Source organism: Sturnira hondurensis, unplaced genomic scaffold (assembly GCF_014824575.4).
Source record: "Sturnira hondurensis isolate 20B ecotype Veracruz unplaced genomic scaffold, ASM1482457v3 Scaffold0014384, whole genome shotgun sequence".
Taxonomy (NCBI): Eukaryota; Metazoa; Chordata; class Mammalia; order Chiroptera; family Phyllostomidae; genus Sturnira; species Sturnira hondurensis.
The window spans coordinates 26,638,478-26,665,003 of record NW_028087015.1 but is presented as its reverse complement, the minus strand read 5'-3'; the positions used below and the strand labels follow the sequence as shown (position 1 = coordinate 26,665,003).

Below are 26,526 nucleotides of genomic sequence, written 5' to 3'. Positions count from 1 at the left end.
CGTGAGATTGTCCCTTAGGAAAGACGCTGTAAACTTGCTGGGCAGCACCTTATTCCTAACAGCCTCCTGCCCACCCCTCCCCCCAGCCTTGTGGGAACTAATCCCTGTTGCTGGGTTTTCCTGCCTTGGATTTGAGAAGTTTTAAGGAGTCTTTGTTTATCACACTGAGTGCCAGCCACATGCGAAGACATAGCCTTCCCAGGAGCTTTTGTTTCTCACTTGTCCAGTACCTGATTCTGGGAGTGAGATAAAGGGAGGACACCAGGTGAGTTCACGGTGGAGGGCATCTTACAAACCCACACAATACTGAGAGGCGCCCGTCCTTCCCAGCCAAGGCAGAGGAAGCTGAGGGGTTCATTGCCACCAGACTAGAGCTACAAGAAATGTGGAAGATACTTCTTTAAGGAGAAGGAGGGAGGAAAAAGATAAATATGAATAATTAAATGGCAATAACTACACAGCTTTCAATAATTACTGTAAATGTGAATGGATTTTTAAAATTGCTGGGTTAGCAATACTTATTTCAGACAAAATTGACTTTAAGACAAAGGCTATACCAAGAGACAAAGAAGGACATTTCACGCATATTAGCCAAGATATGGAAGCAACCTGTCAACAGATAATTGGATAAAAAAGTGGCAGTACACAAATATGTGATGGAACATTACTTAGCCTTGAAAAAGAATGCAATCTTACCATTTGCAACAGCATGGATGGACCTCGGAGGTAATTTGCTAAGTGAAATAAGTCAGACAGAGAAAGACAAATATACTGGATGACTTCACTTATATGTGGAATCTAAAAACCAAAATAAGTAATCAAACTCATAGATACAGAGAATACACTGGTGGTTGTCAGGTGGGAGGGGTTTGTGGGGCTGGGTGAGGGGATGGAGAAGTACAGGTTGGCCATGGCAAGGTGGTCGTGACATGTAAACTACTGTGTAAGGAATACCGTCAATAACATTGTGATAACTGCATGGTGACAGGTGGGGGCTTGGCTTATCCAGGGGATCGCCTCCTGAGTTATGTAAACAGCTAGTAACTGTGTTGCACACCTGAATCTAATATAATAATGTCAATCATCACTGAAAAATAAAAGTTCCCGTCCTCATTTGTGTGAGATGTGTGGGTGGGAGATGAGGCGTTGTGGCAGTAACCCATCTGACTGCCTGTTTGGCACAGATTTTGGGGGTTTAAGATGAGACTGAAGAGGCGTGCCTTCTAAGTCTGTTTTTTTAGGAGCATCTTCATGTTGTGTAATTTAGTCAAAACACACTAAAGTATGCGGTTTCCGGATCTATTAGTTCAGTGTCTAATTACAATAACAGGAGATGGCTGTGTCCCCATCGTGGCCAAGTTCATCAGCAGGGGAGAGGAAAGCAGATTATCTTTCTCAACAGAGGCTAGGACAACCCTGTGGGAGTTCAAGGCAAACAAATCAAATTGGGGGGGGGGGGGCGGGGGCAGTAAAAGGGAAATGAGAAGGGGCTTCTTGAAGGCTCTGGGGTGAAGATTTGCAGTTCTTTCCCTCTGTTTTCTGAGAGGACAGTCACTGCTGGGACGGACACTGAAGTCTGCTGTGGTTCCATGTCCACGCGGCAGTCCCTGCGGGGTGGCCCTGAGTTGACAGTCTGCTTCCTGCAATGACATCAGCTATTAAAAAAGAAGAAAGAAACAATAGGAGTGGCCTTTTAGTTCTCGCATTGTGTTTGTTACTCTAAATTTTCCCTTTTAATTGCGGTCTTTGTTCTGTGCATGTCAAAAGAACATAACCTTTCTATTCATTGACTTAGATTCTTTGAAGCCGGGGGCCAGTTGTTTCTCTGAAAAACTCTTTAGTTCCAAAGGACTCTCACCAGTGATTAAAAAGGATGACTTTACAACCAGGAAATGTTGGGCTGAGGTCAGTTAGAGTTACAGCTCCCTTCTCGGTGGGTGTTGGTTTACTCTGAAGACCAAGTTTGACCAAAGATGTACGTAGTAGCTGAGAACATAACTAAGATTTGGTTCCACAGTAGCAAGTGTTGAGTGTTCTTGCTGTAATGAGTGTTAAGGCTGAAGGAAATAGAAATTTCTCGTTTCACTTGTAATCGGATTTCCCTACCTATTTAGGTAGGAGGAACATTGCTGAGGGCAGTAAGCTCTTGAGATTTTCTTTTCTTCTTTCCTTTTTTTTAATCCTCATTTGAGAATATGTTTATTGATTTTACAGAGGAGGGGGGGGAGAGAAGAGAGGAACAGCACTCAGTTGCCTCCTGTGCACATCCCGACTGGAGACTGAACCCACAACCGCTGGCGTTCGGGAGGATGCTCCAACCAACTGAGCCACCCAGCCAGGGCCTTCCTTGCTTTTTTTTTTTTTTGAAGTAACGCAGTCCTCAGCATTCATGTGCCAGACACTGATCTTAGTATCTTGCCAATATTAATTCATTTAACCTCATAATATGTATAGAGGCATGTACTGCTGTCTTCTTTATTTTTCTGATGAGGAAGCTGAGGCATGAAGCTAGAAATGAGCTTGATTTCACCCCAGGCATCTGGCCTCAGTCTGTGCTTGGAACTTGCTGCCTCTCTACCCATTAGCACTTGGGAAATGTGGCAGGAACATCTCTTTGGGAAAGTCTGAAATGAAGGAAGGAGGACTCCTAACGTTCCTATGTATACTTTCAGTGTCATTTGATACTGAATATTTTCTCATTTCCACTAGGATTTCTCTTTTGATTTAGGAGTTATGTAGTGGCATACCCTGCCAACACAGCAACTGGGTAGCGCCTCCTGCCGACTCAGGCGAAGAACAGAAATGGGATGAAATTGTTCATCGTCTTAATGTCCTTTTAGTTCATTTCGTCCTGCTAAATTACCGGAGTTTGCATAGAATTGTGGCAAAAAGAAAAAGCCCCTGATTGAATGATGGGCATCTTGTGTTTGGATCCCGGCTCTGCCGCTCCTGAGATGTGTCACCTTGTGTAAGTTACTTGCTCTTCCAGGCCCGTTTCCTCATCTGTGAATTGGGAATAATAGTTCCGGCCTCAAAGGGTTGTTAGAATGAAATGAGTTAGAAACAGGACAAGTGCTTAGAATAGTGCTTGACCTGGGCTGAGTGCTCAGTAAATAGTATCTGTTGTTATTCTGATAGTGGAGTCTGCAGCTGCATTTCATTATGATTCCGTATTACTTAGGTGTTATTGTAAACGAATGTAGGGAGAAATTGTTGAGGCATAAAGTAGTGGTTTGTGAGCATTTCTCGGCTAATTGATAAGTCTAGAACAGTGATTTTTTCGATCAGTGTACTATAAGAATTTTTAAAATATGCAGTACCAGACTATTTAATCAGGGGCACTGACTTCTTTTTCCTTAGACTGTCAAATTTTTAAAAAATGACAATGGCCAACACAAGAGGAGCCACTTGGTGTGAATGAATTAAAATTCTACCTCTTTTTCGATCAGATTGGCAAAAAATGTGTTTTTGGTGTGCTGCAGAATTTTAGTAATTAGTTGATGTGTGCCATGGGATGAAAAGGGTTGAAAATGGTTGGTCTAGAATAAAGCACATTACAGCTAAACCCAAAACTATTGGAAACTTTGTATTTCCTGTCTCTTAGTAATTAATATTTATTTAGTATATTTTAAGATAAGGGACTAAATTGCCAGTTAGGGAGAAACCCCAAATTAACTAAACTTATGTTTCATCTTACTGCCTCATAGTTTTGGAGAAATCTGCCTTTTACATTGTCAGCTCCTAAGAAGGTAGCAGCATGCTCACTTAAGTATATGAAATTAAGTGTTCTTCCCACTGAAGGGCAGAATATTGGAACAGTGTAGCGAGAAGGAAAGGTGCGGTTTTTGCTTATGTCTTTGTCTTTAAGCAAACTACGCAACGGGCATGATTCCAAGTAGGCAGCAGCAGAGCGAGGGTCAGATTTTCCCTCAGCTCAGGTCCAACGTCAGCGCCCCCCTTCCGCCTTGCCTTGCTGCTGTGCGCATCAGGGAAAGACCTGGAGCCTCAGCCCTGGGTTTGAAATGCCTGAAACACTTACTCCAGATTCTGAATTATCCTCCTCGCTGTGATTGGTACCTGGAAACCTTATGGAAATCAAGCCATAGGGCAGTAGCTCAGAGTGGGGAATCCGAAGGCTAGGGCGAGTCTGTGTTTCCCCAAGGGAAGGCAGGCATCGCTTTTCTTCGGCTGTGAGAAAGCAGGGAGCCAAGTGCATCCCGTGCTCACACTCTGCCTTTTGGGAAATCAGCCGCGGGATTTGACTCCAAGTGGGATTTCCACATTTGTGATATTCCTTTCATGCTGCTGAGAGACAGGGCCCCTCCTCAGGTATCTAAGTACCTGGCTGTCACGTACATAAGGCAAGGTGAGTGTCAGAAGAGCTGAGTGCTTGCACCTTGAGGCCAGGCAGCCAGGAGGAAGAGGAGGACATCACTCTTCCCGGGGACCACTGTTTCTAAGTAGCCATCTCTAAACCATCAGCTAAAGACAGTGTGTTTGAATAGGCACCTTCAATATATTTTCTCATTTGTTAACATACATATTATATTTTATATTCTCTATATGTATACACTTAAAACTAAAGGAAATAAGGATAAAACAGTATTTTAATAACAGCTAAGAGTTATACGATGTTTATTATATGCTAGGCATTGGTCTCTGTTTTTCAGTGACTCATTTACTGTCTTGCTAAAAGCAAAAACTTCGTGTTCCCATTAGCTAATATCTCAAGGCACAATTCATCATTAACAATAGTGAGTATAACTCCATATTTCAGCTCTCTCCTTGAGCTCCTCAGGTACTTTTGGCTGGAAGGATTATTGTGCTCATAGCCAACTAGACTGGCTTTGCTTGGAATTCATTAAGTGCCAGTTGTGACATGCTTTTTGTTTGCTCATGTTTTCTATCAGCACTTTCTTTGCAGGAGTTTGTTTTTTAAACCTGTTTTCCACTTTGTGAGAGATAATTTAGTTCCAGACTGAGTAATATATTGGACCACCTAGTGGGGGCTCACGTAGCCTGCTGTTGGTGGGAATATGCTGAAGCCAGTGGGTGCGTGGGAGCGTCTCCTTTGCCCGGAGACGGCTGACAGACCTACCACCCTAGGGCGCCAGAGTCGCAGTCTGTGTGAGAAATACTAGCAGAGCTTCATTTCTTCCGTTTTGGGTAAAACAAAAAAAAAACCACGAAAGAATCTTTAAGGTTCCTCCCACGTGCCGACTGACTGTTTTGAACTCCCCTCAGCTTCTCGCACTTTATTGTGGAGAGTGCTCATCTGGGAGGGTGGAGCCCAAAGCGGGTTTTGATTGCTAGACACCTGTGCAGTAGGAGGCAAAGCCCTGGCTTCTTTCAGTCCGTACAGATGTTGTCAAACCTTGTTCCCCGCTTTTCTTTGTGTTTCCTGCCGGACTTCTCAGCATTCCTGCCGGCCTCCGAAGGAAACATCCAGGTTTTGTTTAGAATGTCCCTTTCTTTGTCAGCAGGCACGCGTGGGGCCACCCGATTTCATTGCCTCCCGGGCGGCTCACGAGGCTGGTTCCTGGTGGGATGCCCAGAGTTGACGAGGCTCCTGTTTCCATGGGGCTAAGGTGTAGGCTACTGATTTCCGGCACACATGGCTAGCTGTGCTGTGATCGCAGCCGGACCAAAGCGCACACAGGCTGCCGTGTCAGGCTTGTCTTGGTGCCCTGTTCCATGGGTGCGTTTCTGTTTGGAGCACGTTGTCTTTGTTGAGATGCTCAACAAAGAAGCTCTTCCCAATTGTAACTCACTACTTTAAGTTCTGGCATTATAGGTAATCCTGAGAATAGGAAAAGGAAAATGAGCAATATCATTAAAAAGCGGTTTCTAGAACTTTTGAGAAAGGAGGGTGCACCATTGAGCCGACTGTAGAGAACTCCTGAAAGAGGGAACTTTAAACTCCCAGTTGTCACCTTCTGGAATCTTCCTTGATTTGGCTGCAGCTGTGTTCCTGAAAGGGGCTGGGAATGCATGTATTTGTGGCACATTACATAAATATATGAAATAATTAAAAATGGGACTGGGAAATGGCTTCGAAACTACTCGTTTGTGAGGCAGAAGTGAGGCTGACAAATGTGGTTACGTGGTTCAGCCAGGAAAGGGCTTGATTATGTTTTCCTTAGAGCGTGCTTTTAACCCTTGCTTATCTGAAGGAAAAACAAGGTAAATGTCTGTTAAAGTGTAATATTAGTAATTTTAAAATTCCCTGTCAAGAGTACGTTAGTGTGAGTTTAAAGGGTTTGAGTTTTCCGGTGTAGAGATTTGCACGGTGGGCTGGTCACCCAGAGACACTTCTGATCCTACTGGACACGGATCTGAGGCCTCTGCTGAGAAGGGCCACCGGTCCGTCTGCTCACGGCCCAGGACAGGTGTGTGGCCACTAGTGGGCAACAAAGTAAAATAGTGCCGAGGTGTTAAAGGCCACGCAGTAACGGAAGCCAGGGAGGTTGATTAGACCAAGTTGGGTGTATTGGGAGTTTGGAAAGATCCCTAACTTGGAATCCAAAGGGTTCCAGTCTTTGGGTTCCAGTCTCTGGTGTCTGGAACCACCACCTCCCAGAGAGGTCCTGGACCATCTGAGCCCCAGTTAAACCACTGGTAAGTGGGGTAACAGCGCCCATTTTATGGTGGCGGGGTGAGGATTAAACACCGTAGGCACTCGGTAGAGGCCTGTGAACCTAGATTTCTCATGGAAAGTAACTTAAGAAGAATAGGAGAGACCGGAGCTGCACAGCGGGGGAAGGCGAGCCTCCCGTTTGGCAGAGTTGAAAATAGGCACCAGCGTGTGCATCTTGGTGCCCTTGCTGGCTCACTGTCCCCCACCCCGAGCCATTCAGTACTGCGGGTAAGGAATCACGCTCACCTCCAGCTCTTTGTGTCTCTTATGTGCTGGGCCTAGTGCTATACATTTTATCATTTAAAAATTATTGTACGTAACATTTGGTATATGGTTTTGTGAGTTTTAATGTGTGCATAGATCCATATAATCACCACCACACGGGGATGCGGCAGCTCTGTCACCACAGTTACTCACTCATGTTATCCCTTTACAGTTCCCCCCCAAACCCGTGGTCGTCTGCACAGTTAACACATATCTCCCGCTGCTGGGGCACCATGCACTTCTCCTTTGTGACACCCTTGTAGTTGCCTGTTCGTATCCTACATCGTCAGCTTCTGGAGCTTGGGGGCCGCGGTGTTCTGTCTTCCTGCCCCGCCCCCAGCACCTGGCACAAACTCGGAGAGGAGACTCCTCCGAGACACCTCTTACACGAATGAGCCCCTGCAGTCTGTATCCTCGTTCGGTCTTGTTCTTTAAATAAGGAAACAGTAGCAAGAAGGTAAGAGACCTGCCGAAGATGACGTAGAGGCAGATTCCAGAACCCAGGTTTGTCTTGCCAGAGAGCCTGTTCTCTTTCTCTGCTTGGACACATGACAGACAGGCTTTGTCTGTGTTACCTCATTTCAACGTGCACATGTGCGTTACCCAGCTTTTAAAACAACCACGGTGTGTTGGCACAAGTGACAGTTACCCTTGGACTGTTAGATAATGTAAAATCTGAAACACTATTGGTTTACCATATGAACTCAAAATCTCCCCTGAGCTGACCCCAAACTGAGAGGGTGTTCTCTCTTCTAAAGTGACTAAGCAGAGGACAGACGGGACGGTGGGTGTGCCTGGTGGGGCGGGCAGGGGCTGCTGAATGGAGCTGCGTCCTTCACGTCCCTCCTTTGGTTCTTTTACTTGAGCTGAGTGGTGGGAGCACGGCTAGCTCTCCAGCTTCCCACGTGTACGCCTTAGCCCCTCAGTCACCAGTTCAAAGGATAAAGCAGTAACAGATTGTACATCCCAGCAGGGTTGTACAAGAGATTAAAAAAAAACTATGATTTTCAACAGTTCAGGAAGAGGAATGTGGTATGTGTGTGTGTATTATCCCTTTTAAAAAGTTACAGGCCTTACACAGAAGAGAATGAAGTGGGGGGGTATATCTGTGTGTGTGTGTGTGTGTTAAACTGGCTGTGTGGGACCATAACACCCAGCACACCACACACAACCGGAGAAGGCAGTGTCCTGTCCCTTTGGTTTCCTTGGAGAACCTCAGGGGTTCCAGGACCCTAGATTTGGCTGCTTGTTTGCCCAGCACTCTTGACCTCAGAGGGCTGAGAGGTCGAGCATAAGGTTAGGTAAGTCAGCTCCAGTCCTGAAGTAGGTTGGGTTTATTACATTCTGTTGGTTTTGCTAGTATAACATGTCCAACATAGAATTCTTACTTCCCAAGCTGCTCTATTGCTCTTTAACAATAAAAGCATAAGAAAATCCATTCTTTCTCTTCCTTTTTTGTATTTTAAATAAATATTTACTGAAAATTTATTCTGTACCAGGCACTCCCTGGGAGTGTCATGGTCAGTGAGAGACACACGAGTCATGAGTTTCCTCTGCAGGACCATTGATACTGCCCTGCCAGGCCCTCTTGGTCTCAGGCCAGTCCTCCGTGAGCCCTTAAATTCCCCTGCTTCCTCCTTGCTGGACACCTGCAGACTGCCGCTGGTTGGAGGCGTCTCACCACTCCCTCCCGCTGCCCCAGGTCAGCCCCTAGCCAGACTCCAGAATCTCAGTCCAAACTGACCTAGCCCTCAAAGTCGGCCTTAATCTGGCCACTGTCCACACAGTCCCCGCATATAGTCCTCTTGTCACCTGCATGGCCTATGAGTTGTTCCCTTTCTCCAGAATATTCTTTCCTTCATTCCATCATCACCCAAGCGGGTGAACAGTTAGGTACAATGCTGCAGGAGGGGTGGGCTCGGGGGGCAGTGGGAGTTTCCAGGAGGAGGTGAACTTTAAGGTGAGAGCTAAGACAGGTGGCGGTCGAGCAAAGGGTGTGGGCGCAGCTGTGGTTTGTGAGGAGCCGCCCCCGCTGCTGTAGCGTGCTGCAGGTGGGACTGGGAGTAAGAGGAGGAGACTGGATCAGAGGTTGCACACTCAGGCTTATAGGCTGGAGTGAGCCCCTGAGCAGGTTGTTAGACCGGTAAAAAAACAAAAAACAAAAAAAAACCCATCAAATTTTGTGTTTTAGAAAAAAACTTACCCAGGTTGCAATGCCAGTTGCAGGGTGGAGAAGGGCATTTCAGTGCCAAGCGTACATTAGGGCAAGCTTTCCGTCTAGGGGTTGGTGGGATGTGGGGCAGGGTGTTTAGCTGAAGCACAGGGGTTGGTGGTTTAGAGCAGGGGCTGTGCTCCCAGTCACACCACGTAGGTGGTGACCTCGAGCAGTTACACTCTCTGTCCCTCGTTTTCTCCTCGGTAGAGTGAGGATAATAACCATTCCTCTTAGAGTGGTTATGCATAGGCTTGGAGCAAGGCTGGTTGAGCTAATGTGTGTGAGGCACTGAGGATATCACCTGCTGTGTAAGGCTTGGTAAATGATGGGAGGGGTGCTGTAGACCCGTCACTGGGTGTGTCTGTGGTCCTGTGCTCCCTTACACTTCGGTAGCTGGCCGGGAATCAAAGCCTGTGGTGAGAGCCTGCCCGCCTTGTGTTGTATTTCCTCAAATAGTGGGTCGCTCACTTTAAGCTCCCTGCTGTAGGAGAACACTGAAGATTTTGAAATCTCGTCATGGGCTTGGTTTGATCTAGTTCAGGGGCTTCCAAAATTTTTTTAAGCAGTTGTGTCTTTTTGTACAAAATCTTTTGCAAAACACTGATGTTCATAACTGTTGAAATTATGCTGCTCTGGTTAAAATAATTGTCAGAGGAACTCATCACTTAAACGCCCACTTAATGTCCCCTTTGCTAAGGTCCTGCATCAGAACCAGGAGCACAGTTTGGACACCACTGGCCTGGTCCATTCAGGGAGATGTGAGTGACTTATCCAAGGTCACACAGTGAACCAGTGGCAGATTTGGGGCTAGAGCGTGGGTCTCCTGACTGCTTAACAACCCCTTTCCACGAGACAACTTTGGCTTCTGAACTTCAGCTGCTTGAACTTCGGCTGCTCATTACAATCCCCTGGTGAGGGCGCTTAAAAAGGATCGAAGGTGGGACCCTGTCATCAGAGATAATGAAGCCTGGCCCCCACATCCACTAGTGCTAGATTATTCAATCAGAAACAAACTTCTTTCTGAAAAAAATTGTTTTATAAGTTTTAGCTGTGAGAATTACTAATTGCATTTTAAGCATTAACTGTACCTGAATTTATAGCACTGCTGTGCAGAGGGCTTCTCAGAAGCCTCCCAACCTGGTTTCCTCTTGGCTCTTCGGAAACTCCCCAGATAGGCTGCCCCCTGGTGGTGGTCGTGGTGGCCGCTGCAAAATGCTCCGCCTTGTTGAAGGGAATGGTTGGAATACTTGTCAGAAGAATTTCAGAGTCGCTTTGTATTTTAAAATTATTTATTTATTTATTTATTTTTAGACAGAGGGGAAAGAGAGGGAAACATCAATGTGTAGTTGCCTCTCGAGCACCCCCTACTGGGGACCTGGCCTACAGACCAGGCATGTGCCCTGACTGGGAATTGAACCAGTGACCCTTTGCTCCACAGGCTGCCAGTTAGCCACTGAGCCACACCAGCCAGGGCCAGAGTTGGCTGGTTTTTGTTTTTGTTTTTGTTTTTTGTTTTTTTTAATGCAGTAGCATTCCATGCAGTGCAGTTCATTTTTAATCACGGGGTTTGATCTTTGTTTTAAGTCATGGCTCTAGAAACACGAAGATCTTTGATGTAACAGACCCTGTGCCTGGCCCCTGAGACAGCTGGCCCTCTTCTGTCCCTTGCCTGCCCCTGGCCAGCTTCCTCGGGGGTTTGCTGGGATTTCCTTTCATTTGGGCACAGAAGGACTGTATGTGCACATGTTACTCAGGCAGCCTGGACTCTTTGGAGAATTAGATGCAATGAGCAAGAATATCTTTCGTTTTTCCACTTTTCCCCAGTTATGAAGATGTCACATGACAGCGTGCACTTTATTTGTGCAGCAGATGACAGGAGCCAGGGTTTAGTAACTGCTGCTGTCATTGCAGGTAGCACTGAGCCCAAACGATGCACCAGCAGGATACGTGGAATGACGATACCTCACTTCTGTTGGTGACCAAGGCACAGGTGTTGCTGGTACCATTGTGCTTTGTTGCCTCACCATCATAATAGGAGGAAATGCTAAGTTTCAGAAGTTTGTGAAAATAAAGGTAGATTCATGGACTTTCTGAATTCTGTCCAAAGATGCCTTAAAGTAAGAACCTTTTCCTGGGGGTCGTTTTATTCTACCTACGTGTGCCCGCTTCCCATTCTTTTCTGTGCTCCTGCCTTACTTCTCTTGCACACTTCCTTCCTGCTATGCATGCCCAAATCCCCGGATACCATATAAATATGCGTATCCTTTCTTCTCCACGTCCCCACTTCTTCTTGCAGAATCTGACAATAGCAGCTTATCAAAATGTCACGAAACCCACACAATAGGACGCCCAGAGGCCCACTGTCCAGGGCCTGTGTGGCTCGTGGAGCCGGACATCAGGGGCCAGGCTCCTTCTCACTTCCTGCCTCACTGCACTGGGTTCCAGCTTTCAGCCTTTTTTCCGAGAGGGTTACTTTATCCGCAGGTGTTGCTTCTAGGACCCAGGCAGGAAGAAGGGGGAAGGATGAAAGGCACAACACTGGGCCAGTTACGTTGTCCTTTTTATCAGGGAAACTATAGCTTTTCTGAAAGTTGCACCCAGGAGACATCCGCTTGCAGCTCACTGGACAGTGCAGGTTCCTGTCACCCCATATAGCTGCAAGGGAGGCTGGGGAGGTGTTTTCAGTGGATACATTGCTGCCCCAGACAGAATCATTATTGAGACAGGCGGGGGACTCGATCCAGGTAAGCGTCTGCCAGAGTCCGCCATGCCATTTAAGCCTCCTAGTACTTTTTCTCTCCTGGGCCACACATCACCTCTCAGCCCATCCAAATTCCACTTGTTCAGTCCTCAAGGCTCAAGTTCTCCTTCCACATCCCCAGCCCACACTGAGCTACACTTTAAATGCAGAACTTCCAGAGTCAGCAGAAGCATCCGAGTCTTCTAGGGTAGCCCCTCATTTTGCTGAAGAACTGCTTGCTCAGTGGCAGTGATGGCAGCTTCACTCGGGTGCGTGCTGCGTTACTTAGCCCATCACTAGGCGTGCATGACCACTTCACCCTCCCGGGTGCCCCTCCCCCAGAAGATAGCCACAGCTGAAGTTTTACAGGAAAGCCGGGCAGAGATGGTAAGCGACAGGGATGTCCGGCTCCAGAGTGACCCGCTCAGGTCTGATGCCTGCACTGCCTTCCACTCAGTGGGTTGGTGTTGGAGATGCCGTTAGAGCCAGTTCTTCTAATCCTCACATCCTTCTCCTTTCCACCTAATTTTCCTCTGAGTGGGAGGGGTTATTCTTCTGTTTCATGGTACGTTTAGTTGTTCATAAGCATAAGCGTTTCTTCTCACTGCCTGGTTTGGGTTGGATGTCTTGTTTTGTTTTTTTTTTTAAATACAATCTTATTTATTTATTTATTTATCTTTAGAGGGGAAGGAGAGAGGGAGAGAAACATCAATGTATGGTTGCCTTTTGTGCATCCCCTGCTGGGAGTTGGCCTGCAGGGAACCTGCCTGCAACCCAGGCATTTGCCCTGACTGGGAATCGAACCGCGCGATCCTCTGGTTCGCAGGCCCGAGCTCAATCCACTGAGCTACACCAGCCAGGTGGATGTCTTGTTAGGAGGGCATCCGCACTTGCACTCTCCGTCTCTCCCAATCCCCACCTCTCCCAATCCCCGCAGCGTAGTCTGAGCGCTCTTTTAAAGACACGAGTCAGCTTTCTCGTTCCCATCTCAACCAGTGGCTTTTTTTTACTCGTAGGCTACAGCTTAAATTCTTCACGTTCCCCAGCAGGGCTAACTGGTCTAGCTGCTGCCTTCCTCTCAAGCATGGCCTCACCCCCGCTGTTCCTGCCTCCCCTATTCAGCCACATGGGTGTGGTTCAGTCTCCACTTACTCATCAGGTGTCTTCCTACCTCAGAGACTTTGCACCTGCTCTTGCTGCTGCCTGGCATTCTCCCCTCTCCCCTCCTTTCCTTCCCTTGTGATCTTCCCAGCAGCCCTGGCCTGGTCTGCATGTCTTCAGGAACCTCCCCCACCGTGCACCTTCTGCAGGCTGGCCGCACAGTACCAAGAACTTCTTATAGCCCGCACCAGAACTATGATCTCGTGTTTGTTTGTGGTCATTTGATCACTGTCTCTTTCTCCCGCTGGGGTGCTGATATTAGACTCCGTCTGGTATCTTTGATCTAGTCATTTGTTCCCACTGCCTACTATTTTGCATCTGTCCTGTAGAGGGGGCTCGGTAAATATTTGTTGACTAACAAATAAACAAACCCCTACTACGTTAACTCTTAGCAACTAGCAGAGAATCCAATGAAAACGCCCCGGCCGGTAGCTCAATTGGTTAGAGTCTTGTCCTGATACACCAAGGCTGTGGGTTTGGTCCCCAGTCAGAGCACATAATACAAGGAGTAGCCAGTGAATGCATAAATAAGTAGAATAACAAATTTATGCCTGTCTGTCTGTCTCTCTCTTCCCCTCTTCTCCTGTGTCTTTCTCCAAAATCAGTAAGTAAAAATAAAAAATTGTAATTAAAAAAAGAATTGAGTGGAAAAATTTCGAAGGGCACAGTTAGAGTAATGGCATACGTCACCGAACCTGTGCAGTATCTTCCAGCATCGATCTAAGATGGACTGACTGTGGGGTTGGTACCAGGGTGGAGGGGAGGGGAGCTGCTGGTTAAGGAGCAAACTTGCAATGGGACACGATGCACGGCGTCGTAAATACTGTATTATAATAACCACACTTGCTAAGAGATTAAACCTTAATTATTCTAACTACAAAAAAAGAAGTAATTCTGTGACATGATAGAGGTCTAACTATTACTACAGTGGCAATCATATACAATATATAAGTGTGTCTAGTCAACATATCATACACCTTAAATATACTCAGTGCTATAGGTCATTTGTATTTCAGTTTTTTAAAAAATGAGATGAACCAAAAAATCTTTAATGGCTTCAGCTAAAAAAAAAAAAAAAAAAAAAAAAACTCAGTGTTTGTTGCTGCAGGACAAATAAGCCTAGCAGCCAGAAGTTGATGTTCCATGCACCTTAGCTATTTAATATCTTACTCCTGTACATATTTCGTAATTGAGCTCTTTTTCCCCCCACAGCTAAGATCTTAGACTTGTGTGAATCAAAGACAGTTTTTAAAACTGTTCATCTTGAAATTGTCTAGAAATGAAGCGATAGGCTCTAACCCGTGGAAGGCGAGGGGAGGTGGGCAGCACGTGGCCGCGTGAGCAGCTTCAGGGTCGGAAGAGGAGACAGATGCCGAGTGACAGCTGGGAAACCGTGGGAGGTAGCAGACAGGGGGAGGAGAGGTAAATTGGCTGCGTGTTGTGAAGCCTGGACTATACTGGGTGTCTAAGGAAAGAACATGTTCTAAAAATTCAGGATGTGGATGAAAGAAGATGAGGCAGTTATCTGAGAGTGTAGGGGCCTTAAAGGGGGAAATAAGCCCACCTGTTTCCCCAGAAAGCACCACAGACCTTTCTGCAGAGACTGCAGATGAGGATTAGACGTTTCAGCCAGGCTTCTAAACACACATCCGGTTGTATGGAGTTCCACCTCAAACTCCTACATAGCAAATTCACGTGGCTCTGGCCCCCAGGGAGTACCTGCGCACCAGGTAACCTGGGTCCCTCCCCCCAGGTGGAGAGGCAGGGACTGCTTCACACCTTGGGTGGTAGTAGCAATGGTGACAAATACTGGGCCCCCTTGCTGAGTGGCTTTGCTGTGTTTCCTCCCTGCTGAGTGCAGACCAAAGCCAGGCAGCCAGGTGGACGTGCTGCGCCCCCTGGAGGCCCGGCCACGTCAGTGTCACCTGGGCAGTGGCCACTGTGGCTCTCACTCCTTCCTTGTTCCTCTCTCCCCCAGGAATTAGAAGGTGTTTCCTGCCACTACTGGTCACTGTTTGATGGCCACGCAGGGTCCGGGGCCGCGGTGGTGGCGTCTCGCCTGCTGCAGCACCACGTCACGGAGCAGCTGCAGGCCATCGTGGACATCCTGAAGAACTCCGCCGTCCTCCCGCCCACCTGCCTGGGTGACGAGCCTGAGAACACGCCTGCCAGTGGCCGCACTCTGACCCGGGCCGCCTCGCTCCGCGGTGGGGTCGGGGCCCCGGGCTCCCCCAGCACCCCACCCACGCGCTTCTTCACGGAGAAGAAGATCGCACACGAGTGTCTGGTCATTGGAGCTCTTGAGAGCGCGTTCAAGGAAATGGTAGGTATGGCCGAAGAGCTCAGGGCAGCAGGGGCAGGAAGGTGTCTCTCACCAAACCGTTGTTTCTGAAAGGCTCCCTGCCCGATGAGGCTCGTCTCTGACCTGCCCACATGCTGGGTGGTTCCGCGTGAGGTCTCCCCTTTCTAATAGGGTTTCCATTCTCAGTAGAAGTTGGCAGCGAGATGGAGTTCCTGGCCTGGAGTACTGTCCAAAATTAAAAAGACGATGAAAGTGAGGGATGGTACATGCAGCAATAAGCTGATTAAATAAATGCATGCATTACTGGTTCTCCTTCGGCAGACTTATCTCCATCCCAGCTGGTACAATCCCACTTAATTGAAATGAGCGTGACTGCCATCTGGTACGTACATGTGTCAGGATTCCAGGTGTTTGGGGAATCAGAGCTTGTAGTAAAGTGCTTGGGATTACCCCCTTTTTACAGATCTGATCTGGGAACAGTTATTTTACCATGATTGGCAATGTGGTTCTCACTGCTTTAAAAATGTACAGGCCAATATTCAAGAAGCATTTGTTTTGCTTGGGAACATGAGTTTGTACATTTAAAGGTGAACGTGTCTGATCGACACATTCAGCCTCCTTCCCTCTCAGCCTCACTGCTGAGAACCCGCTCAGGGAGAGCGCAGCCGCTCTGCGTCCCTTGCTGTCCCTGTACCTCGTGAGAGCAGACAGTGACGGTGGACCCCTGCTCACGGCTGCACCCCCGTCGTCCCTCTCTGAGCGCGCTGTCTACTGAAGCAGTGATTTGGGTCCACAGGTTTTTCTCTCTGAGCAGTAGCAAGCATGCTGCCAGCAGGTGACAAGTGAAGCTGTGTAGAGATTATACAGGGGCCTGCTTAAGATGTGTGGGCAGTAACAGTCTGAAAACCTAGAGATTAAAAAGTGATGACAAGCTTTTAAGGGAAGTGAGAGCATCTAGAAACAGCCCCCCGACAGTTATGTGTACACACTGTGCACTTTCTAGGCTCTCCTGACTTCCAGCCGTGTGCTGGTGAGAGCAGAGAAGTAAATAGTACTGCTCAGCATCATCTGTGTTCGTAGGTAAGAATAGTGTGTATATTTGCTCCTCAAACTCACACCCTTTCCTCACTTTAACTTGTCCCTGCTTCGGTCCCAGTGTCCCTCTCCTTTCATGCAGACGGTGTTGACCCTTTGAGTGGCAGGTTGTTTAAAAGCTGCCTCTGTCTCAGGAGTGTCTGGTAGGCTTCAATCCTGAGAAAAACACCAGGAGGCTGGAAAAGATAATTTAGGAAAGCAGGGATCCAGGTGGTAAAAGTGACTTGTACTAAGGCTCAGTATCGTGTCAACTCTCATTCTCCAGCTGTTGTGGAAGCTCTGATGTGTGTTTCTAGACACAGGTGTTCAGAGTGCTAATATTTAATTCAGGTAAAAATCTGACAGTTTGCTTATAGCCCTGATGGGAGAAAAGGGAAAAGCAAAAGTTTGGTTTGTTATTTTTCTGTGGTTGCTGTGCCCTGCCAGTTTTGTCCACCAGAGGCCGCTGTCTCACCGAGTCAGGCCAAGGCGGGGCCTTGGCCTTGGGCTTTTTCTGCTCAGGGTGACTAGCAGCAACTCGACTTGAAATGAGAGGCCCATTTAGGAAAATACTTAGTAAAGAGACTCATTCTTGTTGTTTGTATTTTTTCAGCCTTTAACTGGCCAATTCATTACGTGAAATTTTTCTTGGAAGCTGAATCACCAGCGACAAGATTGGTTCACCTTTCTTGTGCAATTCATTCATTCTATAAATACAGAGGTGGGGCAAAAGTAGGTTTACAGTTGTGAGTACATGAAACGCAGTTTATTCGTGTGTTGTTTTTTATTGATTATTGTATTAGTTTCCATGTGGACAAGTGTCAGCCTACTTTTGCCCACCCCTGTATTTGTGGAGCACTAACTCTAGACCAGGCCTAATTAGGAAAAGAGCATTGAACAATTGGGCGAAGCCGGGTATCAAACAGGTGCAATGTGAATGGGAAGGACCTTGAGAGGAGAAACGTGGGGTGACGTGTAGGGGTCGGATAAAGAAGTCAAGCATGGGTTCCCTGCAGGGCCCTGCTGTATCTCGCGTTGGGTCTCCGTTCACCGTGGGAAAGCGGCATAGCTCGAGCTCCCCGTGACCACTCTGGAACGTGAACCATGGCTCCCTCAGGGACCGGAATTTCAGGACTCTCTGACATGCTTCAGTGCTGCCGCTCCCCAGCAGTGCGCTGTCACGGTGCCAGATGCAGCTTCAGCAGCTACGTTTGGTCACCAGGGTGTTTAGGTTGTTGTTTGGTCCAGGGTGATAGATGTGAATAAAATAAATGACCTCTAAGGCCTGATTTCAGTGTCCTCCCTACTTTCCCACCCTACAAAAGCCGTTGAAGAGTCAGAGTTTCAGTCGCTTCAGTTGTTGCTATAGTTGAAGGAGAGACATTTGCCCTTCGAGGAGTAAGACCCAGTTAGCAGTGGCTGGCCTCGTAGCCTGCCACCTACAGGGTTTGAAGTCTGGATACACAGTCAGGAGAGGCCTAAAAGTCTGTCTTATTTCCTTTTTAGTGGAGGTATATGTTCCTCACTACAGTGAAGAATGTTCTAGAAATCTGTTATGAGGAAGAAAAGTGGCAATATTTTAACTTGTATAACTACCCTGTCTCTTCCTATTACTGGCTAAATGCTTGGAAATACCACTCAGCTTGGCTTTGTTGGTAAAAACCATATGGTGAAAAAGAAGAGGATGGGTGCAAAGGTTATTTATAGTTTAGAAGTCATAGCGTTTTAAAAATTAGCATATTCACAGAAAGTTGTGGACTTGCAAGTCTGCACGTACTTAAGCCAGCTTAGTTTTGTTTTGTCTTTGTTTCTGGTGTATCAGGAAGTTCCTCCAAGAATGAATGAGCATGTGATTCCACTAAACGCCAGCAGGTGGCAATATTAGGCAGTACTTCTTTTTTCCTCCCTCATTGCCGGGCTGACAGATTGGCTTGTTCTCAAAATAAACTGAAATCAGACCCAGATACTAAAACCATGCAGAATCTTATTATTTGTGACTGACACTATTAAAAGCATGTTCAGATCTGTGTTTTAACCAAGCTAGGGGGAGCTGCCAAGTCCTATTGAAACTACCCAGCATTTCTTTTGCAACCTGAAATTGGTTGGAAACAAAGAGTGATCCTAGGATTGTGTCATCTCTGGGACTTTCAAACCAAATTACAACCATCCAGAGCAATGTATTTCCTTTCTGTCTTGCAATGCTTTTCTGCTGAATTATTCTCATTTGATACATATCACTTTTTGCCCTTTATTGCTCCTATTCTTAATTGCAACAAAAAGCAAAATAAAACCCTCTTAATTTTTAAGAGATCTTAAAAATTGGGTTGATTCTTTGATTTAGCTAAGCCAAGCCCTTAGATGAGCCTAGGTTGAATGTAATATTTCAGCAGACATAACACAGGATAAATCAGCCCTTCTGAGCAGAAAGAAGTTTGGAGAGGCCTGCAGGACTCTTTCTTGGCTGAGCATATAAATCAGTTAGCTTGTTTAATTGAATCTTGAGTCATTTAAGTTGATCCTTTTCCAGGGGGTGTCCACCCTGCGGCCTGCAGGCCGCATGCAACCCAGAATGTCTGTGAATGGCCCAACACAAAATCATAAATTTACTTAAAACATTCTAGGATGTTTTTGTGATTACATGTTGCAGTGTATTTAAATGGGTTGCCCAAGACAGCTCTTCTTCCATTGTGGCCCAGAGACACCAGAAGGTTGGACCGTACTTGAAAAGCAACGATGACACATGCATGTTTTTTACTAGTTTTACTGGACTTATGTCTCGGGGTTTGCTGATTTCCTTAAACCATTTTAGCTGACATAGTTAGTCGAATAGTTTTAGCTAAAATGAGGAAATATTCCAGGTTGGTCATTGTTTAGCAAAAAGGTAGCAGGCAGTTTTTCCCATGATTGCATTGCTCCCCCCCCCCCAAAAAAAAGTACCCAAGCCTGAGGGCTTGTAAAATAAATTATAATTTTACATATTTTTGTATATTTTACCTAGAATGTCAGAAACTTAAGCTAATAGGGAAAGTTGAGAGTTTGGAGAAAACAGGTAGTTCATTTGATGGTAAACATATCCTTATTGACTTCATTTATCACATTAGCTCTTTTTTTTTAAAAGATTTTATTTATTTCTCTTTAGAGGGGAAGGGAAGGAAAGAAGGAGAGACATATCAATGTATGGGTGCCTCTCGTGAGTCCCTTTCTGGGAGCTGGCCTGCAACCCAGGCATGTGCCCTGACTGGGAATCGAACCGCGATTGTGTGGTTCGCAGGCCCGTGCTCAATCCACTGAGCTACATCAGCCAGGGCCACATTGGCTCTTTAGAAGGACTACTCAGGCGGTCCTTCAGTGGTCCTTTTGGCACTAGCATTTTGTGAAACATCTTTTAAAGAGTAATAGGTGGTGCAGGAAAAAAAAGTGTGCTATTTTGGCTTCTGGGGAGGGAAGAGGGAAGCAATTATTTTTAGAATATGTTCTAGTTACACCCAATTTTAGGAGAAGCAGAAGAGTATGTTTTAATGTCAGTGAGTCCTACAGGGTGACAAAGTTTATAGAAACACAGCTTTCAAATCCTTGTCACTGTGACTCCAGAGAGCACCCACGTAGTTAAAGAGTGTGCATACACATGTGCACGTGTGTGTGCTCGCACACACGTGTGTCGCCACCCAAACGGGGGCAGTAGTTGAAAGCGGGAGCCCGTCAGCAGTTTCTTGGATAGAGCGTGGCTGGGCTGCAGCCCACTGTCTGCGTGAAAGTGCTGCCAGGTTCGGCGTCCCCCGTGCTGGGGGAGCTGCAGGGGGAGCCTGGTGGGGCCACTGGACAAGAAAGACCCTATTTGTGGATCACTGTTCATCGCAAGGGCTCACTGGGCAAGCCAACTAGAGTGTTTGCTAAAAAATTAAAGGCCAGTGTGAACTCGGCCGTAGCAGAAAATCTTAGTGTTGAACAGTGCCTCAGTTTTCAAGCAAGGGTTACGTAATTTTAGGATCAGATTTTCTCGTGATGGAAACCATGATAGTGCCATGCAACGGAGAGTCCACTCGGTTGCCTGCGTCCCAGGAGACACCTCTGCCCTGGACTCTGTGGGTCTGGCGCTGCCTCCCGCCTGGGTCACACCCGCGACACAGGTCCCTTGAGAATCGTTCGAACCCCACTCCACATACAGCATGCAAGCAGCTGGGTGCTCCGGGATTTGTACTAAAAATTGTTTCTCACTCAGACTTTAGGTATTTAAACAAATATTGATTCTGGGTGTGAAAGGATCTTTTCTGTAGCTAGAGCAATTCCAATATATTAAAAACAGTAATATTGGATGTGGACTTTACATACCAATTTATATGTTAATTCGATGAAATATGTATCTATCATAGTATCGACTTTATATTATTTAAATGCAAAAAAATGAATAAATCCACCCACACACTTCTTTGTGGATAGAATTATTGGTTCTATTTCATGCATAGTTTGGAGGTGAAGCAGGCAAAACTCCTACCAGCCTGATGCTGTCTCTCTCCTGCCATTCACTTCTTCGTGACAACCCTTCCTGCCTGCCACCCACGCCCTCCTCTTCACGTCCAGCCATCCCAGTGTAGGTGCTGAGAACTGTTCGTGTGTTCTTGCCGTGTGACTTCATTTTGACTGAAGCACGGGTTCCTGCTTGCTTACCATCTCTGAGCACCTATTTGCATTTTAAGTTTTTCATTTGTGAATCGTGGGACACGTTTCTCATGTTATGGTAGAGGGAAGGTGGTGGGGAGATCATTCTGAAACCCGGGTGTTCTCAAATGTGTGGACTTCATTTGCCCCCTTCCTAGGCACTTATTAAATGACCTTTTACCTGGCCTGCTACAGGTGCTGAGCATCTAGCGGGGAGAGCGTAAGACAGGTCTCTGCCCTCAATCAGGGAGTTTCCAGGCTGCTGGCAGGATCTAGGTGGCCTGAAAGCACCTCATGCACACCATCTAATTTAGTCCTCCCTCCAGTCCTTTAAAAAAGCTGATTTATACAGTTTAAGTAAAATTTTAAAGTCCAACATAGTTCCTGAGGGTAGTCTTCATGCTTGACCCTCATGCAGCTTTTTAAAAGAAGGTCTTATGTATTTATTACTGAACCAATGTGCTAGTGCAGAAAAAAGTCAAAGAGAAAAATCACTTTTCCAATAATTTCCCAATAAAAACACCCAATGGTCCGGGCAGCGGGATCTTGTCAGTGCTCCGGGAAGATGCCGGCAGCCTGGTGCAGCGCAGGTAGGTGTGTGAGCCGTCCCTCCAGTGTGATTCCTCGGAGGCCGGCTTGGCTCTCCTCTGGTGTCTCCTCTTGGATTTGTATCTGATTTTACTACCAGCTTTCATCTGAATACAGTGGGCAGTGGGCCGATTCTGCTTTGGTTTGTTGGCCAGGAGCCTCTTGATCCGGAAAGTCTTGTGAGAAGACATGGTGGGGCCTTGTGCAGCTTCTGAGGCCGTTGTTCACTCACTCACTGCCTTATTGGAGTATTTCTCCACTTGCTTCTAAACTGTCCTACCCCCCCCCCCACGCACTCTTAACCCCTCCCCAGGGCTCCTCAGCCCGCTCAGTCCCTCCCCCCCCACCCACTTCATTCCAGTATGGTGGTTTCTCCCAGTGCCTTTGTACTTTGTCTCTCCCTATATTTTAACCGATTTGCTGTTCGTGTTCTCCAGCCTCAGCCCAGGCTCTCCTGTTTCCAGTTTCCCATTAGTAATTTGATTCCCAATTGCCGATAAATGCTGGATTACTAAATTCTTTCTCCGTTTCCATGAGGAACTGGCCAAAGCCACTGAGGTCTAAGTCTGTGGGTTTCTACGAATCCCAGAAGTACCCTGGCCCTTGGTCTGCTGATGGCGCCCTCAGGACCGGCCAGGGCACCGTTCCTTCTCTCTGCCTACCACCCAGCCTATGTTCCCCTCCCCCTGCCCCACTAGGAGATTACTACTAGAATGTTTGGAATTATTTTAGCTAGCATTTAGTTTATTTTCCTAACTCAACTCACATTTTCTGAGGTGACAGAACCCTTGCATCTGTCACTGACACAGAATTTTACAAAGATACCTGTCTTGAGAATGATGCTTATCTGTCAATAGAAGTGTGTGTTTTTAATTTTCTTGGGGAGGCCTCATTAGGTGGCAAATAATAACATAGGCTTTGGAGGAAGAGAATCAAATTGGAATCCAAACTCCAGCCGAGTGCACGTGGGCAGGCTCCCCCACTTCTCTGCACCTGAGCAGTGTGAGGTTAGTAACGCAGCCGAGAGGACGAGATGAGATTCCACGTGTAACGTGCTCGGCGCAGTACCTGACGCAGAGGGCCTGCTCAGTGAAGGGGCCTGCTGTGAGCACGCCCCTCACTGCTGTGAGCCGGTGGGCGGAGGAGGTCAGACCAGAGGTCAGGAGCTGCTGTCCTTGATCAGGGAGACGGGAGGTCGACTCCTGCCTGCATCGAATAGAGGACACTGTCCTTCCAGTCCCTTCTCTTTCCCAGCTGTAAAAGCAAGTCCTGATCCTTGGAGACTTTGGGGTTACAGCCATGGATCAGGTGCGAGTACCTGCCAGCATCTGCCTCTCTGCGGGGTCCTCTGCGTGGCAGCTCACAGTCCGTGGAAGACTGCGTCTTCCGTAAGCGATGGTATTTATTGAATGCAGTTGGTTTTATTCTTCTCGTTTTTGCCTGAGTATATCCGTTTGCCACCCCTTGTTTCCTGTCTCTGGTTCGCAGATGGTCTGGCCGGCGGCGGTTTCATGCCAGGGCCCTCTCCAGAAACGCTCATTAGGTGGTAGAAAAACAAGCATTGAGGATTCCTTGTCTGTTCTTTGAAGCACATTCAGACCCTTGGGGAACGATGCTAAGAAAGTCTGCAGTACGTGTTTCTGTACAACCCAGCACTAACTTTGTTTTCTTCTCCAGGACCTACAAATAGAACGAGAGAGGAGTTCCTACAACATCTCTGGAGGCTGCACAGCCCTCATTGTGATCTGCCTCTTGGGGAAGCTGTATGTGGCGAATGCTGGGGACAGCAGGTAAGCCAATTGGCCTCCTGGTTCTTACTGGTTTCTGTTGCCTTTTGATCATTTTTATCTTTCTTTACAGGACTAGAAATAGAGTATTTCCACTTGGAATTAGGTGTTGATAAAGATAAGTCTTCCCCATCTGCATAAGAATACATTTAAGAAGAATGGTCAGGCAGGTATTAAAAGGCAAAGGCTCTCTTCTTGTCCATGGTAGCAGTTTGTGTGTGTGTGTGTGTGTGTGTGTATCTGTGATTAATCTAAACCAGTAGTATGCGCAGGGCTTTTGATTCCAGAACCCGAATTTTAACAAAAGCGTAGCAGAGGCACCATACATGAGAGAGATGAGGGAGGAAGGGATTTGAATGACGCGGGTGTTTGGAGGGGACGTGGAAGGGCTCCCCAGCTGGTTCCACTTCAGCTCAGTGACTCTGCCCCGTCCCCTCCCAGAAGCCCAGGAGTTTCCTTTTATGCACATGCCCTTAGAAGCTGCCTTGTCCACTCCTCTGGGTTCAAGTGCAAGGCCAGAAGACTATGGTTAACCCTTATCTATCCAGCGTTATGAGGAGTAAGATCAACCTTGTGTTTTATTTTTATTTTAAATAACTGATGTGTCCTCACTTTAGGTGCCGGAAATTTTTTAATTACTGACTTTGTGGAAAATGTTCCAGTGTGTATCACACCCTCCTCTGTCCGTTCAGTAACAAATGATGTTGGCATTATAGCAGGGCTTTTGCTAAAGACTGACTCTTTATTCTGAAAGCCAAGTAGTGGACTGTAGCCACGAGGTCCTCAGAGGAGGAGCCACTTCCTGCACAGGCTGTGGCCTTAAGATGCTCGCACTTCTCTGTCTCCGTGTTCCAGGTCACATGCCTCTTCTCAGCACCCCTGTGTGAAGGGGCTGTCCCCTCCCCCGCCCCTTCCCTGTCTCCATCAGGTTGTGGCTGCCGCCTCTGTAACCTGGAAGACCGACTCCCTTGGGCAATCAAGGAGTTCACCCTTTTCTTTACCGTCGTGCGTTGCTTCACAGCGGGATACATTCCGAGAAATGTGTTGTCGGGTGATTTTGTTGCTGTGCAAACATCGCGGAGTGCACTTGGCACACCTAGGTGGCGAAGCCCACCACACGCCGGGCCATCCAGCGTAATGTGATGGGCCACCTCGTGTCTGTGGTGCTCGTGACCTGACTTCCACTTACAAAGCAGGGGGAGTCTGAGGGGGTCCCTTCCCCCAGCAGAGCATCCTCCCCCTTCTTGCCTCTGAAGCTCTTCAGGCCAAAGAGAGTGAACGCCCAAGGCAGCAGCATTTGGGGTTTGAAGACTGGTGTTTTTGGAGGTCTGCTAGTCTTTAAAGGTTATGTGGGTTTCTATTCTACTCTGTAAGATATCTCAGTTTCTGTGTATTTTGTATGAGACCACATGTTTATCCCATGGCTTCCTTTCCCTAGGGAGTCTCTTCAGGGTCCAGGCAAAAGACAGACTCCAACTTAGAGTCAGGGTCCACGGAGTGAAGAAATGAAAAGGAACCAGCCGGGGTGGTGAGGCCCAAGAAGGCATTTACCACCCTAGGCCTGCAGGGGCCGGGAGAAAATGCTACAGAAAGTGCTACAGCGGAGCCAGGAGCCTGGGGCCTGGGCAGGGCTGCGGGAGAGAGTGGGAAGGAGTACTGACTTCTCTCTCTTCCCGCACCCCTCTCTCTTCCCACTGGAGGAGCACAGCTGGAAGCCAGGTGACCAAGCAGCCCCGGGAATGCTAGTTGTGGAGGTCACCAGGGCACAGACACAGGCCAGGGCTGCGCCTCCGCGTGGGGGCTGCTGCTTCGCCACTCGGGGTTTGAGCTTCTGGAAAAGGGGAGCTCTTGGCCTTCAGGGGCCTTTTCAGACACACATTTAGGAGCCAGTTTCTGGGCCTCTTGTTCTGTTCTGGATCTCGAGTTTTTTGGGAGATAGATGAGCAGAAAAATATGATTTTCTTTTGGGCTGAGTAAGACTGAGTTAGTGACTGAGATGCCGTGCTCCTGTGCACCTTTTGCCTTTATGTCCAGATCTGTGTCCTTTGAAATGAGTTCACTCTCCTAGACGTACGTCCCAGGTGCTAGGATGGTGCCCGAGGGCCTTGTTTCCTGGGGACAGCCCATACCTCTCACCCCAGGTGACCTTGGACTCAGGAGGCAACACAACTCCTGTCCCAGAATATCTTTATGTTTGGCTGTTCTTTTTATAGGCGCAGTTTCTCCCCAGTGCCTTTTTCTCGTTTTAGAACGTGGTTTTCTTCCAGACTCCAGGCTCCTTGCAGGACCACCCACCCGGCCACGCCTTCTGTTCCTGCTTCTCGGAAGCTCCCGTCCCCTGTCCTGCACCGGCCAGCCCCAAGTGCTCGTCGTCTAGATTCTTGCTTTTTCTTTTTTTTTTAAGTGCCAATTTCTAGACCAGCTATCAGTGCCCTCATCTGTAACAAATGGTGGTAGGCATTGAACTAAGTAGGCATTTCTAAAATTTGTGGCATTCTAACCATTCTCCTATGAAGAGTGGCACTTTTAGAAAGTAGCGTGGTGATATAAAGGGTGTTCCTTTGGTTGTTTAACTTCCCTGGCGTCACTTTTTGAAATTTTGGTATAACTGAGGTTCCCGTGTTTCCGAGTGTCCATAAAAGCATAAGGTATTACTTGTGCTTTCCGATAATTTTAGAAGCCTTTTATCCTTACTAAAGCTGTAAAGCACTGAAAGAAAAAAATTATTCTATGACAAAAAAGCATCTCTAAGACCTAATAAACATAATTACATTTATGGTATCCTGGCCCAGTATCCGGATGTGAATTTGGGGTTTTTTTTTTTGGTTGATTGGTTGGGTTTGCCGTTCACTTAGGGTCATGTGTCACAGAGAGACCTCAGAGAAATAGGAGCTGGGGTGTGTGCACCATCCATAGGATAACTGGGAGGACACTTACTCATTAAGTTGCTATTTTCAGTTCTTGTATGAAAAATAGACACTTCCTATCATCTTACATAGGGTCGTTGCCTAGTTTGCATAGTAGTAATTATTATAGGTATTGGAGTTTACAGAAACACTCAGTTGTTCCCAAGGAACAGCAATTCAGTGAACTTGGATTGCA

At 47.2% G+C, this 26,526-nt stretch overlaps 1 protein-coding gene across 2 annotated transcripts in view; it reads left to right on the top strand.

The window, feature by feature from the left end:
• Positions 1-26,526, top strand: part of PPM1H (protein phosphatase, Mg2+/Mn2+ dependent 1H) — a 241,855-nt gene that overhangs the window by 101,609 nt on the left and 113,720 nt on the right. For both annotated transcript variants that reach the window (XM_037063062.1, XM_037063063.1), the window contains exons 3-4: positions 14,996-15,340; positions 23,315-23,427. In XM_037063062.1, the coding sequence (XP_036918957.1) occupies positions 14,996-15,340; positions 23,315-23,427 (458 nt within the window). The remainder of the gene's footprint in view (positions 1-14,995; positions 15,341-23,314; positions 23,428-26,526) is intronic.